Raw genomic sequence first — 15,927 nt, 5'->3', positions numbered from 1 at the left:
CCAGACAGGCACACGAGGATGTGTTATCCAACCTTAACAGGCAATTAAAAGCACCATTTAAAAATAGCATCAACCGGTGCAAAAACCCATCTGACTGCACTTGTATTAAAAGTTAGCAACATAAGAAGATGTGCAGCATTTGTTTGTTCAAAAAAAGTCACATAAATAGAAGCTCAAGTAGGTGAAACATTTGAGGATTTTTTTTTTGAACAGAGGCAGAGTGAACTCTGAAGAGGAAAGGAAGGAAAAGAAGTCCAGTGTTCAATTAAAAAATGAAAATGGATTTGCCAGAGTCATTTTCCCCTGGAAATAAAAAGTGGTCACAAACCACATATTTTCCTCTCTGTTTCATCCTGCAGTGATGTAAAAACTCACACAGTCATAAAGGTCTGTAGTTATATATGTCTTAGAAAATACTTGTTTTCAAAGTCGTAACTGAGCAGCTGCAGAAAGATAAAGGTGGGGGACTGTGAAAAAATATTTCCTTAAAAGATAAACACGAGAAAAAAAAAGCAAACAGCTAGAAATGGTGAAAAGTGAACTAAGATGATAAAACAAGACAAAATAGACATTTATTTAGTTAAAGGAGGATAAGTTTAAGGCTGATTTTCCACAGACCCTCCAAAAAACAGGCCTGGCAGCTACAGACTCCAATTCTCCAACTGCAAACATTTCTACACAGGTGCAGGCATCTCCTTCCAAATATTCAGGGCTTTCTTTCACTGAAAAGCTGTGTAGCAGGCTCTTTGGGAACAATGCAGAGCCCAGAGCTGAAGTCAGGGCAAGCACCCAATGCAGCACAACATACATTCTGCAGGATTCTCTTCCTACACAGACAAATCAAACCTAACTATCACACACAGTACCATGGGTATCCTACTCATCCATGTCACTGCTTCCTTTTTGCAGCAGCACGCTCCAATCTGCAGCAGTGCAAACCTCATTTGCACAGACATTACTAGCTATGAGACTGGAAGCTTCTTCCAAAACAGAAAAACACACAGACCATAGCACACATCCATCCTTTCACAGGAGGCAACAAGCACTATCATGTGTGAAGAAAGAGATGCTGTGTGAACTAAAATGTGATTTCAGTTTTCCCTTGGAAATGTAAGGAAAAAAGATAACCCACCATAACTGGACATGGATCGTCTGATACTGATACAGAAAGCAGCACTGCACCCACATTTTCAGAAAGCCATAAGAGTGTGTGGGTTCTCTGTTTTTGGAACAAGAGCACGTTTGTTTACTCTAGACACTGTACAAAGACTTTAAAAAAAAAAAAAATGGTTGAAAGGATGCCTCCCCTCTGAGGATCTAGCAGAAAATAAAAGGCAGATTTATATTTCTAATCTATGCAAACATCTACTCCACAAGGCATCACAAAGACTGCTTTATATCAGATAGTATGCAAATCCCAGGTGCCTTAAATATGCCAAAAGCATGTGCAGCATCTCCACCTGCAATGGCTATTCACTCTGAGAACAGCTGGATGACTAAAAAGAGGTTATCTAAGTAGCCCATAGAGCTTTCTACGAAAAATTCCTTTTGCTAATGTGCCAGCTCCCATACTCCCACCCAAATGGCATCTGCTGTAGCTTCCATCAAGACTAAAGAGCTTTTTAAATTCATCTCATCTGCTTTTTAAAAAAAACTTCTATATTTTTTCAAATTATAGTAATTACAAAATGGCCAAACTTTTACTGATACCATAGGAAATGATCATGAGGCTATAATTCATAATTCCCATTGGAAGATGTCTCTGGGACTGGGTGCATGTGAGATTCTGGGACTAAAGGCAGAAGTGATGCTGGAGTGACTGGGATCTCAGATGAGACAGTACTAAGATCAGAAGTTACATACAAGCAAGAGTCTCAACACAAGTCAAAACAGAAAGAGCAGAGAGTAGGAAAAAAGGAGGAGTGGAGTCGAAAAAAGCTCTGTAAAGGAGAATGCAAAACATCAAGAGTACAACACTATGACACTGAGAGAAATGCACAGCAACAATGTTTATTTAATTATTTTTACCAGGAAGATAGAAGAAACAGGTGGTTGTTTCTTGTACATTTCCTTTGGATACCTGCAGGGAATTTCCATCGCAGGTCAGGAAACACAGCTGTTTCGAAAAGCCTCACCATTTGCACTCAAATATCATTAGCCAAATAAGAGTGACTGTATCCTATTCCTTCTTCTTACCCTGTTCCAGTGCTCTATTTCACTTTTTCGGAGTAGGAAAAAACAAACAAACAAACAACCCCACACAACTGGTATGTGCATCTTTAAGCACGTGTCACATTTATAAGCACACCATTGAGTCAGATCTGATCTACTAAAACGAACTGTGACCCTCTGAGTACTCTTTGCCTCATCTTTTCTCATAGGTCTCAGAGTTTGACTGGCAGACTCGTGTTTTCTCTTTCCTTCCCAAGGACCCCACAAGCCCTATTCTCTCACATCACAAATATCTCTTATGGCCTAACATAAGGCATCCCACACTGAGCCGTGGCTGTGCTGTGGTTATGTGATGGACACCTGCTCTGAAGGTCCTCAGCAGGCAACCTGGGGAATATTCACCCACTCTCTCACTCCCTACCTATCCACACTTTTGAAACAATGAAATCACCTGGGCACAAACTAAGATACAAACAAGTCCACCTAAACATTAAAAAAAAAGAAAAAAGACAAAAACCTACATTCTTTTATTGTGAGGGTGATGGAAAATTGGAACAGGTTTTCCAGAAAATTTGTGGGGTCTCCTTCCATGAAGTTACTCAAAATTCAATGGAGCCTAGCCCTAAGCAACGTCCTCCAGCTGACCCAGCTCTGAGCATATGGGTTGGGCAGGATGAGCTCAAGAGATTTCTTCCAAACTCAGCCACTCTGTGATTAGCAGTGCTACTTGTGTTTCGCTTCAGCATGTCAGCTGACATTCTCACACTGTATTTCAGAAGGATAGTACTGACTGCTTATTAGATTACTAGTAAATTCCTCTCCCAGCATGTCACATATGGCCAGGTATTCATTGCATCTCCGCCACTGGGGGACACAGTGGTCAGACCAGTGTTACCTTCATTTCTGCATCACACATTTGGCTTGTGATATATAGCAAGTTATCAGCAAAACCACAAAAAGCTCCTGACCACTGTGAGAGGAGCTCTGCTTGTGCAGTTCTCTTGGCAAAACCTAAAAGCCTTGGATCATTTCCTCTCTATTCAACAACTGCACAAGGTCACTGGCAGAATATTAAACCTGGGACAAATCTCTCATAACCAGCTATCAAGCCATAGTCTATAAAGCTACAAATCAGAAGTGGAGTAAAACATCTCAGTCAACCAGTCACAATCAAGCCTAACCCCAAATGCATATATACTCAGTTTCAAAACAAATGTTTAATCAGTTTACCAAGTATAATCAAATTAAAAACAAAACAAAAAAAACCCGTAAAAAACAGCCCTATTTGTCCATCTAATCAGACTTCAGACTAAGCCTTCCTCTGGCATTTGTTTCAAAGGAGTTCTCCATGTATTCACCACTAAATGCTTTGAACCTAAAATTTACTGAATCTAATTAGAATTGCACAGTTGAAGGTTTCCCGCCTTTACATCGCCCTCACAGAAGAGATTCTGCTTCAGAAGACAAAAAAAACTGATCTTACAAGCTACTCTACTTCTGAGATCCATTACTAATCTGCTAGTTTTGATGTAGAGATTAAAAAAATAATAATGTGAGACACTTAGAAGTCTCTACAGCATACATTACCAATCACATCAGAAAGGAAAAAAAAAAAAATCAGCAGCTGCTCAAATTGAGAGTTCTGCGAGATTCAATTGTCATTGAAATGTTTTGTTATTACCAACCTGGGCAAAATGAGCAAATATACCTCCACAGGTGAGATAAGAATGAGCAATCAGCACTGCAGGCTGCATCTTAAATAGGCAATAGCATCCAAGTACCTACAGTTCTTCCATTCACACAAGTAGGCTAGGATTAGGCCAACAAACACGAGCAACAGAAAGAAAAAAAAAATAATCAGACATTCTGACTGCACATTAATTAATTCTGAAGGAAATATTTTGAAGCTTCCTTCTTCCAAAGCACACAAGACAGGAATACACAGATACAGACAAGTGTCAATGTTTAGTTTCAAGTCTATTCACAGGGAAGTAAGATTTCTTTTCTTGAGGCTTTCAACTCCCTGTTTGACAAGAATTCTGCATAAACAGTCATGACACTGCTTGACAGCTGTCGTTTAAAAAAATCACATCTTTTGCATCCTACCCAAATTAGTTCCTACGTTCAATCTTAAGATCCTTTAAAATATACCATATGCAAACCCTCAGAACACTTCATATCTTGCACACCTAGATTTAATCTACTGTTTCTCAACTACTCTTACACAACTTTTAGATATTATGCCCTTATGGAGAATTTCACATCCGCAGTATCAAGGCTAGCACAGGAAGCTTCTGCCAGCCTGTACCTCTCATCTACTTATTCCAGTCTTGACCTTACAACAGCTGTGCTGATGCAACCATGCTCTAAACCAGATAAATTAAATAATTTTGGCTAAAAAGAAAATAAGCCCATCCCTTTTTGGGTGAGGTGGGCTTTTTTTTTTTTTTTTTAAATTACAACACAGATGTGAACAAAACACAGTGATGTGGTTTACAAGGGCAGCCCCTCAAAAAAGCTGTATTGTTAGAAATGCAGCACAGGGCTCTGAGTAAGAGAGCAATTCCCATAGAAGTTGTTTGCAAAGGTGCACCCTGATCATAATTAAAGGACTAATACCCTCTAACAATTTTAATCCTTTTGTGAACTATAAGGAGAAAGATCGGGAATGGGATGGGCAAAATCCAGACAGAAACCAAAGTTCACTTTCAGCGAAACACAGATGTAAGAATAATAAACTGAAACTGCATGTAAAAGTCATCTGTATATAGCTTTCTTCTAATCAGTAGAAGGGTAAAGGAGTATTGTCACGGTAGTCTCTTTCAAAATTTATTTCAGATTTTTAAATATGTATTTATCAGTCCTTTTTTGTTTCTGCAGTTGGCCATGTATAATCAATCATTCACCAATATTGCAATCTTTTTTTTCCCCAAATAGATGTAACAGTGACGATTTATCTTGCCTTTCCCCTTTTGGGCAGCAGGCAGGAAAGGAAAGAACCAGGTGATTCCTGAGTGAATGCTGAATGTCAGAAACACAGTAATTGTCCATTCCCTCACAGCTATCACACAGAAGTGTAAACAGAGGGAATTCACATACCTTGTTACCTCCTGTTGCAGTCTGGAAACGCTGGGCACATAGAACATTACCCCGAAGAAAAGCAAAGGCTCATTGGCAAATTTGTCCAGCTGCTTCTTCAGAGGCTTTTCCAGTTCAACCCAGCGGGCTTGCTGGCTCTTGCTAAGAAACCAAAGGCCAAAGTAGTGTGTCTAGATAAAGAAACAAAATAGTGTCAGTTTATCCTTTTCAGCTAGACCACACACCAAAAACCAATGACACCAATGCAAACAAGAACAGATGCACTGTGTCAAATCTTCCATTTCCATATATAAAAAACAAGAGATGTTTTCTTTCTTGTTTGTTTTTTTACTGTCATTCTGTGATTTTTAGAACAGCCTTGAAGACAAATTAACACTGCAGTATAATGTACTTCATACAGTACTATCAACCCTCTTACCTCTCCAAATACACTAAGGGGTTCTGTCTGAGATTATGGCATAGATAACTTACTGATTTACAGAAAATGTCTGGTTCAATTTTATTATTTGACATGCTTACACCTGTACCTTGTGAACAGACAGCAAAAATTAAGTCTTAAAGCGCAGAGGCTTCATGAGATCACACCCATTGCAAAGAAAAGAACAAGGCAACCCTTCCAACTCTTCCTATTCAATGCAAACTTTCAAGTAACTTCCATTAGTTCAGATTAACCCTAAAACAAATGAAATGCTTATTTTGTTGTTGCAGCTTAACTTAACTGGACAATCCTTCTGCAGGCAGTCATAATACTTTGCACACAGCACCACCTTTTCAATAAAGATACTGGAGAGACCTACACACATTTGCCAACATGTATTTACCAAAGCCAGAACCATTTTCCTGATACACTGTACATAATATTCGCTTTCTAAAATAAAAATCATTCGCAAAGTTTTATGATGTGCAAGTAAGTACTGCATAAGACAAGTTGTTTCCTCTAGGCTCTTGAAAAGTAACCATGTTTAAAGCTTCAGCTATTTCATACAGTGCATCAGTCTCAATTGTTGCCATACGTCCCAAGTAATTGACAAAGAGCAGTGTTCAGAAATAGAGCTTTAAATTCTATAAACTGGTAGTAAGAAGCTGAAGGCATGTCTGATTCATCATGAAAGGTTCTATCAAAAAGCCCCCAAACCGTCTACGCACTGTGCCAGTACTTTCCATAAATGCATGTTACAATTAACACTTAGTGCTACAACTACAGGTCCGAAGGAGTAAAAAAAGCATTTGTGTTTATTGAAGGAAATAAGCCATCCCTTTCATTAGTTTAGATTAACCCTAAGTGAAATAAAATACTTATTTTGTTGTTACAGCTTAAATGGACAACAATCCTTCCACAGGCAGTCACAAGCTTTTATACACAGCACCACCTCTTAAATAAAAATACTGGAGAAAGGGTAAGAAAAAAAAAACACCTTATTTCCTGTTTTGTAAAGTGTTCATTTGAAATTACTTTTAATACATTCCAAAAGTTTGGCCTAGAAATCAACCATCAAGATTTCTCCAACCAAATTTTCCAGATACTCTCATTTTCAAAAATCCGTTATCAAAAATAGAGACAAATTACAACGTGACATTTTGCAAAAGCAGTCATTACAAGTCTGTTTCACATCAGAAACAGAAAGGATACTTCTCTAAAAAACACTGCATCTACCATGACTTAGCATCCAAGACACACACAACTAATGCAATACTGAAACTTTAAAATACTTAGAAATTACAACAAAGCAGCTTAAGCAACATTGCTCTAATCTTTTTATAGCTGATAAACATGCAAGAAAATCATATGCAAAAATGCTGAACAGTAGTATAGGTGTATTTACTTTAGGGTCTCACTGTTCACATAGTCCATATCCATATCATTCATATAATTCCCCGGAATGTCCAGATTGAGCAAAGGTAACTAATTCAACTTGATTCCTCAGTTAAGTCTGTCAAATCTGCAGTACGCCTTGTACACTGCCTAGTTCTTTCCCTTTAACAGTAGGTTGGGTACAGCATAGCAAGCTGGTTTCTTTTTGAAGAAAATCAGGGCAGTATTTCCTTCTGGAATTTAAAGTCAGTCAATCCAGGAGACAAAAAAATCCAAACAAGTCAGCATCTTCCATAGGGTAACCTTAAAACAAAAATTCATTAACTAATTAACTGGTAGATGCCTATTCTCTCTCCAGAGTCATCACTGAATTAAGAAGTTCTTTTTGACCAGCTCAATGTGATAGGAATTATATTAAAGTAAACCTTCAACTAAGACGACTTGCAGTCTGAAGTCTAAAATAATTATTCAAGGGATTGAGGGTATTAGAATTAAACAGCTTGAATGAGCATATTGCCTATTGAACAGTTGGGCAACGAGTAACTAAAATTTAATTTTGTTACAGTAGAAGTCTCTTCAAGTACCAAATCCAGGAAAGAAAAAAGGGAAAAATAATACAATCTGAATCACTTCTAAGCAATATGAAGAGAATGCTGCCTTTAAGCTTCTGGAGTAGAGCAGATACAGCAGACTATCCCTTGGGAAGCATGCATTTCACAGCGCCAAAAGATGACCATTCTTCCTGGAAAGCAGCCTGGAAAGGATCAAGCAACTGCAGACAAAACACAAGAACTGCAGAATGGAGACTGAGTCACAAATGCATGCCCTTGGAAGAGAAGACCAACACAGTTATCTAAGTATTACTGGCTTCCAGTAGCCAGGAATTTTACTTCTTGAAAATGTTAGAATTTTCTAACAACTCTCCATGCAGAAGGACTTCCATAACCACTACCACAAATGCCTGAAGAGCTTCTACCCAAGAAACATCAGTAGTTCTGATCAGGAACAAAGGAACATGGGACTTGAAATAGCTGAACTTCCAAGTTCAGCACACTATGACCTGTCACATGATAGTACAGAAGGCCTTACCGAATCTGAGTAAGTGCTGCCATACACTCTAGCCTACAGAGCATTTTTACAACACAGAGAAATCACAGGTTAGATGGTAGAATGAAAAAAAAAAAAGAACCTTTTCATCTATAAGCAGCTGGCAAGTTGCAGAAGCTGGTCTACTTGTCCATCTAAAAAGTAAACCATTGGCTTTCCAGTTTTCATGGAAAAAAAAGATATCTACACCTACTCGTGGCAGGCCCCAAATTAACACAGGTTGCTCTAGCAAGTAAGATCAGCAAAGTGGCATAGAAAATAAAAAAAAAAATACATCTTCTAGTCAGGATTGGCAGATGGGCAAAGATAAACTTTTTTAACACTAAACATATGCATACACATACACATACAAAGAGCTCCAGTTGCTGGTGCTTTTGGTCTGTCTAATCCAGAAATGAATGAAGAGCCCTATCTGAAAAGACTTTGGAAGAGTTTTTTCTCAAGGCATGGGTATTATCCTTGCCTATCACTTCATTAGGCATCACTTCATCAGTGGTACAAGGTACCCATGCAGATGCTGTGGTATGAATCTGTGAATCCCAAGTGCACTAAGTGAAAAGGTAATCTTTGAAACATGGTAATACAAAAAACTGGACACAGAAACTGTGTGAATAGTTTCTTTAAAAAAAAAAAACAGAAAAAAGAAAGGAGATGTTTTTCCTGCTGGGTCAGACAATGATGCAGTCATTTTATACTTGGACTTAGCCATAGTCCTAAGCCCAGAGCTACGCTTGTCTTTTTGTCAGGCAAAACCAGCAGAATTGTCAACACCATCAGACTACATGCACTCACTAAACCAGCAAATCTCACTCACAAGAATCCAGAGAGACAGGCTCAGTGTTTATTAAAGCATCTGGTTAAGTGGCCAACTAAATATTTATCCTCAGGGAAGAGGCAGTGTTCCAGCTCCTCCGGGTGAAAGCATTAAGCTCTGCTGTCCTGGGGCTCTCACTCAGCCAGCTGTTCCTAGAAGGTCTCTGATCTAAGCACTGCCTGAACTAAGCCCTAGCAGGGTTGCAGAGAAAAGTCCAACCAAGTCAACTGTGGAGGCAAATTGGATGCTGAGCATCCAGTAGTATCCAACAAGGAAGGAGAGCATCTTCTAGGAAAAAAAGAAAGAAAAAGAAAAGCAGAAAATTGCCACCCCTGTAGAGCAGCTCGCCACTCTTTCTTTGGCTGGCTTTTGGAACACCGCAGTGCCGGAGGTACCACTATGGAGTTCAGCTTTAGTAAGTAAGTTTGGTTAGAAAGAACCTCGCCCAACACCCTTTGCTGATCCCACTTCCCCTCAAAATAAAACTTCCACAAAACAATACAAAATACTACCAAAACATCCTAAGTTCTGTAAACTCATTTTTTAAAGTTAATGAAGAGAACAGCAGGAAGAAACAGACATGAAATCTCACAACAAAGTTGTACAGATTAATTTGCTATTTCAAGTAAGATCACTTAGTCTCACTTGAAGGGAAAATGCTATTGTACTTAAAAAAACTTTTTATAATCTATGCAGATCTGTGCAAAATTATAAGAGGATGCTTCTGACTTCATCCTCCTCCTCTTTGCCCTTCCTCCTCCGTCTTCTTGTTCATTTTTACATAATGTTAAGCTTATGAGCTCAGTTCACTGGGACTGGTAACTGTTCAGCTACATGGACTGATGCTTCATCAAGAACTTTGCTGAAAGGGATAAAAACAGATTTTACAGTAGTTACATGGCTACACTTTCTACTGACCTATTCTTGAACCCTGACTCAGTCAGGGAGTGAGCTGCATTCCCCAGAGATCAAACAGAAATATGCATAATCCATTAGATACTGTTTTTCAGTTGTGCGTGGTGTAATGATTGACAGTTCTTTGCAACAATATAAACAGTTTTGCTTTCTGGCAGAAGCTTCAAACAGGTTTTTTGTTTGTTTGTTTGTTTCTAAAAAACAGCTCGAGAGAAACATTCCTAGCACTAAGGTAAATGTTGGGGTACACCTGGGATCTATTTAAAGATAAGAACAAATGAAGGTATTGAACACTTATTTTTAAAAGAACAGACATTTTCACTTGGGACTGCATGGAGACTTGAAACAGGATGTTAGCTGTTCTGTGCACATGGGATTTAATAAAGTTTGGTTTTCTTTACTTGTACAGAAGTCTTTTGCTTCATTTTGGAGAATTCATGAAGCCTCTCTCCAACACGGATTCTTGCAAAACTGCTTTTCTTCCTCAACCGATACATTTAGTGTGGTCTCTCCATTCTACTGAGCTATCAAGTTGTGGGAATCTTATAGATCAAGCTTTGTCAAAATATCTTCGACCTTTCTGTGAAATTTGATTGGTCAGTGACTGGAAAATTATGAAAACTCTAAAGAGGGAACAGGACTGTCACAAAATTATTGCATTAGCTTTCTCTCCTTCTTCATGTAAGCCATGTCATGAAGACTAGAGGGTCCAAATAAGAATTGAATTTAAGGTCAGAAAGGTCAGCACACATTAACAAGCATCTCAGAGCTTGCTAGTTCCAAAGATTTCTTACATGAGGAGCAAAGAAGATGAAGGCACACCTAAGGGTTTGAAGATGCAAGTAATTCTCTCCTAAACAAGCAGCAGTGGGTGCTACTAGAATCAATCAGAAGAGGAAAAAATAGAAGAGACTCGAGAATACTTCTGTTAAAATATGCTGTACTGTTGAAATCTGAACTTTATAAAATTGGTTCAATACTGCCAAAACTTTGTTTAGAAAAAAAAGTGGAGGGTGATGAAAGAAGGGGAAAGTGTTCCAACAACATCAAAGCATTCTCTCCTGTGTTGTTAAAATATTTTTTCATCTTAAAACACAAACTCTTTGTGCTGACATTTCTTTTTGCATGACACAAACAATTTTGAAAATGAAAGAAAACACCAAAGCAATACAAAACCCCCATAAAACTGAATACTGCCCAAAACAACTTCCTTTGCTACTATACTGTCTGATATCTTTTTCTGGAAAATTTTGAGACTTCAGGCTTCATTCCAAAGTGGAACAAAACATATTCTGAAATCACAATATGCTTTGTGAAGAAGAATGCTAACCCACTGATAGAGCTATTGTTCACAAAGGCAGGTGGATTTGTACAGAAAGAATCCTTAGACACCACACTGCACCAACTTGATAAACCACAAGGAATACAAGGAGAATCACTTCGTTCTTTTCACTCCTCTCTGCACTGGAAGGAAAAGGAAATACCTAGCCTCTGTACAGACACTCCAATGTGTCCCCAACAAGAAAAAGAAATCATTTTCAATTACTGGGAACTCCTCATGTCTAAAAGATTGGGGTAGCAGAGATGCTTCTAAATGTTTATAAAAAACCATCATACTATCTTCTGATTCTACCCTATTCCTGCTGGCACATTCCTCTGCCTATTCTACAGAAAGACAAGTGAGATTCTTCTCTCACTCTTTATCATTGCTGATCTGCAAAATGAGTGTTTGTTTAGCTCTCATCTGCATTAGCTATTTGTATGCTACCTTCCAGTCGCCACCATTACAAAGGGCCCTAAATGTAAGTCACTGCAAGATCCAGCAGGACAGTCAGACAATACAGAGCAGTTCCCAGGCAATGATTTTCAATCTGTGGTTTGCAAAAGCCCATAAGCATGCAGGATACATAAGAAGTCCACAGAATTTAAGATAAGACAGTTCAATGCCACACACTGGAGGGAGCTTTCTCTCCAAAGGGCTCAACACTTAAACTCTACAGTGAGAGCTAGAAAATAAATGATTTTGGTCTTTAATAAGATAAGTCTGGGTCTCTAAACTTTTCTGTAAGTACTGCAACTGAAAGAAACCTTTTGTTGTTTCAGATACTAAGTTTTCAGTTAAGTTAATTTCAGTTAAACAAAAAAAAGAAAAAACCCACCCTCAAATTGTAGTAGCTGTTCAGCTACTAGAACAATTGCTGCCTGTTGTAGTAAGTTAGTATTAAGAATATATTTCTATTAAGGTATATCTTTGAAAGCCAGAGAGCTCATTCTCACTGACGTAATTCAACCTATCATGTCAATGAAATCAGGGTTTCACTCAGATAAACATGACTGCAACTTGGCCTATCAGCATCTTGATTCAGAAAGTAACACCCATCATTTTCTAAGAAAAGAAGAAACTTCACCCTCATACTTCAAAGACTTCTCAAAGCTACAATGAAAGAGCAATAGCACAGCACTCTGGGTGCTGCTCTATCTTCAGTGTTTACGCAACCAGAAGAAGTTTGTCTGAGCCTCAGCTGTTGGTCATACCTGGCCAGTTTTAAAACTAACACGACTCAAATGAACAAGGGCTGCCACCCACCAGATCAGGCTGCCCTGGGTCCCAGTCAAGCTGGCCTTGAACCTCCAGGGATGGGACATCCACAACTTCTCTGTGCCAGTGTCTCACCACCCTCTGAGTAAAAAATTTTCACCTAATATCTAACTTAAATCTCCCCTCTTTTAGTTTAAAACCATTTCCCCATGTCCTATCACTATCAGACTGTGCAAGAAGTTGGTCTCCCTCCTATTTATATAAGCTCTTCTCAAGTACTGGAAGGCCATTATGAGATCTCCCCAGAGTCTTCTCTTTTCCAGGCTGAACAAGCCCAGCTCCGTCAGCCTGTCTTCATAAGAGAGGTGCTCCTCTGAACATCTTCATGGCCCTCCTCTAGATCTGTTCCAACAACTCCACATCTTTCTTGTGCTAGGGGCCCTCAGGCCTGGACACAGTACTCCAGATGGGGCCTCAGAAGGGCAAAGCAGAGGGGTACAATCCCTTCCCTCATTCTGCATCTTGTGATGCAGCCCAGAATACAGCTGGCATTCTGGGCTGCAAGCGCACACTGCTGGCTCACGTCCACTAAAAATGTGTCAAGTTATAAAGTGACAGATGGCCTTTCCTGGTTACTCTTACCTCACGTAATTCCAGCCTCTGAGCAACAGCTTCCAAGCACTCCTGCCCTGTGCTCTCCACAGAGAGCGTGCACTCGATGACATTGCTGTCCAGCAGACGGATCCGTGTCACAAAGCAGTTCTTGCTCAAGACATTGTAGCGTCTGGTCCGTCGTAGTTTCAGCCCGAAAGGCATGGCTGTTGGCCTCGAAGGTTGTCTCTTCCCTCTACTCTTCTAAGAGTATCAGCACAGTTTTTGACTTGCCTTGGAGGTCTCTTCAATTGGCACTACTCTCCTCCAAAAATGGAGGTGGCTGTCCATTCCCAGGGCAGGCTCCAAGGAATTCCTGTGAAATACATACAAATAAATAGAGTTAGGTGTAAAATATGATGTTCCCAAAGATCAGCATAACAAAAGACTGCTTAAGGGAAAACAGACACATTTAAACCCTTAAACACCTCTACAGTTATGACTGTCAGGCAATCATGACATCTCCCAAAAGAACACGTTCTAATACAAATCTTCCAAAAATTCTATCTTGGCACTGAATTTAAGGCATAAACTTAGTTGCAAAGTCACTCTATGAGAAGCTCAATGAAAACTGCAACTCTACTGGGCAAACAGACAGAGGTGCTAACTTTCCCATCATTAACCCACCACAGGGGTCTATAACATAATCTCCAAGTTAGGTTTTTGGTGTCCTCAGGCAAGCTTTGAAAGCTAGCTTAAGTAGCTAAGGAAGAACAGAATTTAAAAGAGGTGAGAGTTTGAAAGAAGAAAGTCTGGCTGTAGTCAACAGGAAATGCATGTGCTCAGTACTTAAGAAATATCAGACCTGAAGCATGCATGTGAAAGGCAAGAAGCATCCAAGACTTTACAGAAGAGGTTCCTCTGAGGCAATTCCTGACATTTTGCTCCCTTCCAGCTCCAAAGTAGTTCTGCATTTCGCCCTTTCAGGTGGAATGAGTAACTGTTAGATATCAGGGAGGAGGCCAAAACCAAGTGGGAGAAAGAGAACACCTGTTCTGGACATCGTTCTTTACTACTCCTCCTAAAATTTATCAAGGAGGCACAGAACTGCTAATTAAGCCAAAATACAAAGCAGACAAAAGAACTAAAGATACAGATTAATGACATCTAAAACATTATGATCCTATTTATTTATTTCCTAATTTTTGATAGGATCGAGTTCCATTTAAATCAAAACAAAGCATTTGTACTGGCACAGCCAGACTCACAGTCATTTTCCACACGCAGGCAGGAATGAAATAAATGAAAAAAGAAAAACAACCACAGAAATTACTTGTTACCAAGCTTTCCTGGTTAATTTTGAATATTCTGGAGAACAAGATGGAGAAATGCTAACAATGGCACTTAGAAGTCCACTTCTCTTAAATAATACTAAAAATAAAAACTAGCTCCCATTTCTTCTTAAGGGACATAACAGAAAGCATTGCCAGCAGAGTATGCATCACTTAGCTGAATGTGACATTTCAAATAGATAGCACACTGCCCACATGTATTGTTTGGCATAGAACTGGATGAATCAGTTTTTAATGAATGTAGTTGCTATGGAGATTATTAGAAGCAGCCCAATTGACTACAGTGATTATTGTTATACTCAAAACATAACTACCACGTATTTGATCAAGAACATTTTCTAAAGCCAACATAACTTGTAATTTATTAGGGGGTCAGGGCAACACAATCCAAACCAAAGTCACATAAAGAAAAACACAAGCAACTCGTCAGTATTTGGGTGTGCAAATTACCAGAGTAATTTGCTAGCTCTACCATAGAAACACCTACAGAATCTGAGAAAGGACATGTACTATTTGACAGAGGTGCAAACAAATCAATCAGCTTAGCTGGTGTACTTTCTCATTTCTAACTTTTGTGAGTACAAACATTATTTAATATTTTCAGGATTGCGTGAGAGAATTATTATACCTTGCATCACTGTAATATCAGAAGCCATCAAACATTAATGAATTCACCCTCAAAACAATCTGATGAGGCAGGGACATATTAACTGTGATTCAGAGAAGAGGAATTAAAACAAACATCAGCCAGCTTGTCCAAGATCATTGGGAGAACAGAGCAGATCCGTATACTAAAAAGCAGGTCAGTCTATGCTTTAACCCCTGGCTAACTATTTGGCAGCTATTTTTTCCCATTAATCTATCCAAAAGCACAAATGAAGTTGAACAGTGGGAAGAATGAAAGGAAATTACAAAGAATTAAGGGTGTGGAGAACTATATATATATCTTATCAAGAACAGTATTTTTGTTCAGTCCCTGGCTTTGCAGACGATTTTAAGTGGGACACAGAGGGTTTTAGCTAGTCTTTTAAAAAAGTAATATCATACTCCATAAAAATTAAACGATCCAACTCTTTAATGATCCACTGTCCCAGAAGACTTGCATACAGACAATCTGTTCTGGAATAAAACCATCAATCCCCACACAGTGAGAATGTTAATGGGACTACAAATTAATTGTTCTATCATCTGGTTTGCTTATGTAAATAAGGGCAATATTTCCTTCACTTTTCTAGAAGCAGTAAAGTAACAGGAATTTTTTCTCAAGTCTATAAAGGGCCAACAGCTGGCCTCACTTTCTCTGGATGCAGACATACAAATGGGTTAATGTCTTTGTGTTACACTTTGTATAACATGGTTCGGGTTACATTTTTATTTCACACAAATATACAAGAGAGCATGATGTCAGCTCTGCCATATGAAACACTGCCCTTAAGATGATGAGGCTGAGACAACATCAACTGGCTCAAATATGACCAGCCTTTAACAACGGTTAATTCTGAATTCAGTGCACATGTCAAACTTT

At 38.9% G+C, this 15,927-nt stretch overlaps 1 protein-coding gene across 1 annotated transcript in view; it reads right to left on the bottom strand.

Annotated features, from left to right (window-relative positions):
* PTPN14 (protein tyrosine phosphatase non-receptor type 14) overlaps window positions 1-13,450 on the bottom strand; it is a 70,523-nt gene extending 57,073 nt beyond the window's left edge. Inside the window, exons 1-2 of the mRNA XM_003203853.4 lie at window positions 13,102-13,450; window positions 5,272-5,441 (exon numbers count right to left, since the gene is read on the bottom strand). Of these exons, the coding sequence (XP_003203901.1) occupies window positions 5,272-5,441; window positions 13,102-13,275 (344 nt within the window). The 5' untranslated portion in view covers window positions 13,276-13,450. The remainder of the gene's footprint in view (window positions 1-5,271; window positions 5,442-13,101) is intronic.
* Between the last annotated feature and the right edge of the window lie 2,477 nt (window positions 13,451-15,927).

The sequence above is a fragment of the Meleagris gallopavo genome, chromosome 2 (genome assembly GCF_000146605.3).
Source record: "Meleagris gallopavo isolate NT-WF06-2002-E0010 breed Aviagen turkey brand Nicholas breeding stock chromosome 2, Turkey_5.1, whole genome shotgun sequence".
NCBI lineage: Eukaryota > Metazoa > Chordata > Aves > Galliformes > Phasianidae > Meleagris > Meleagris gallopavo.
The sequence above is the reverse complement of the archived record's forward strand: the minus strand, read 5'-3'. Positions and strand labels throughout refer to the sequence as shown.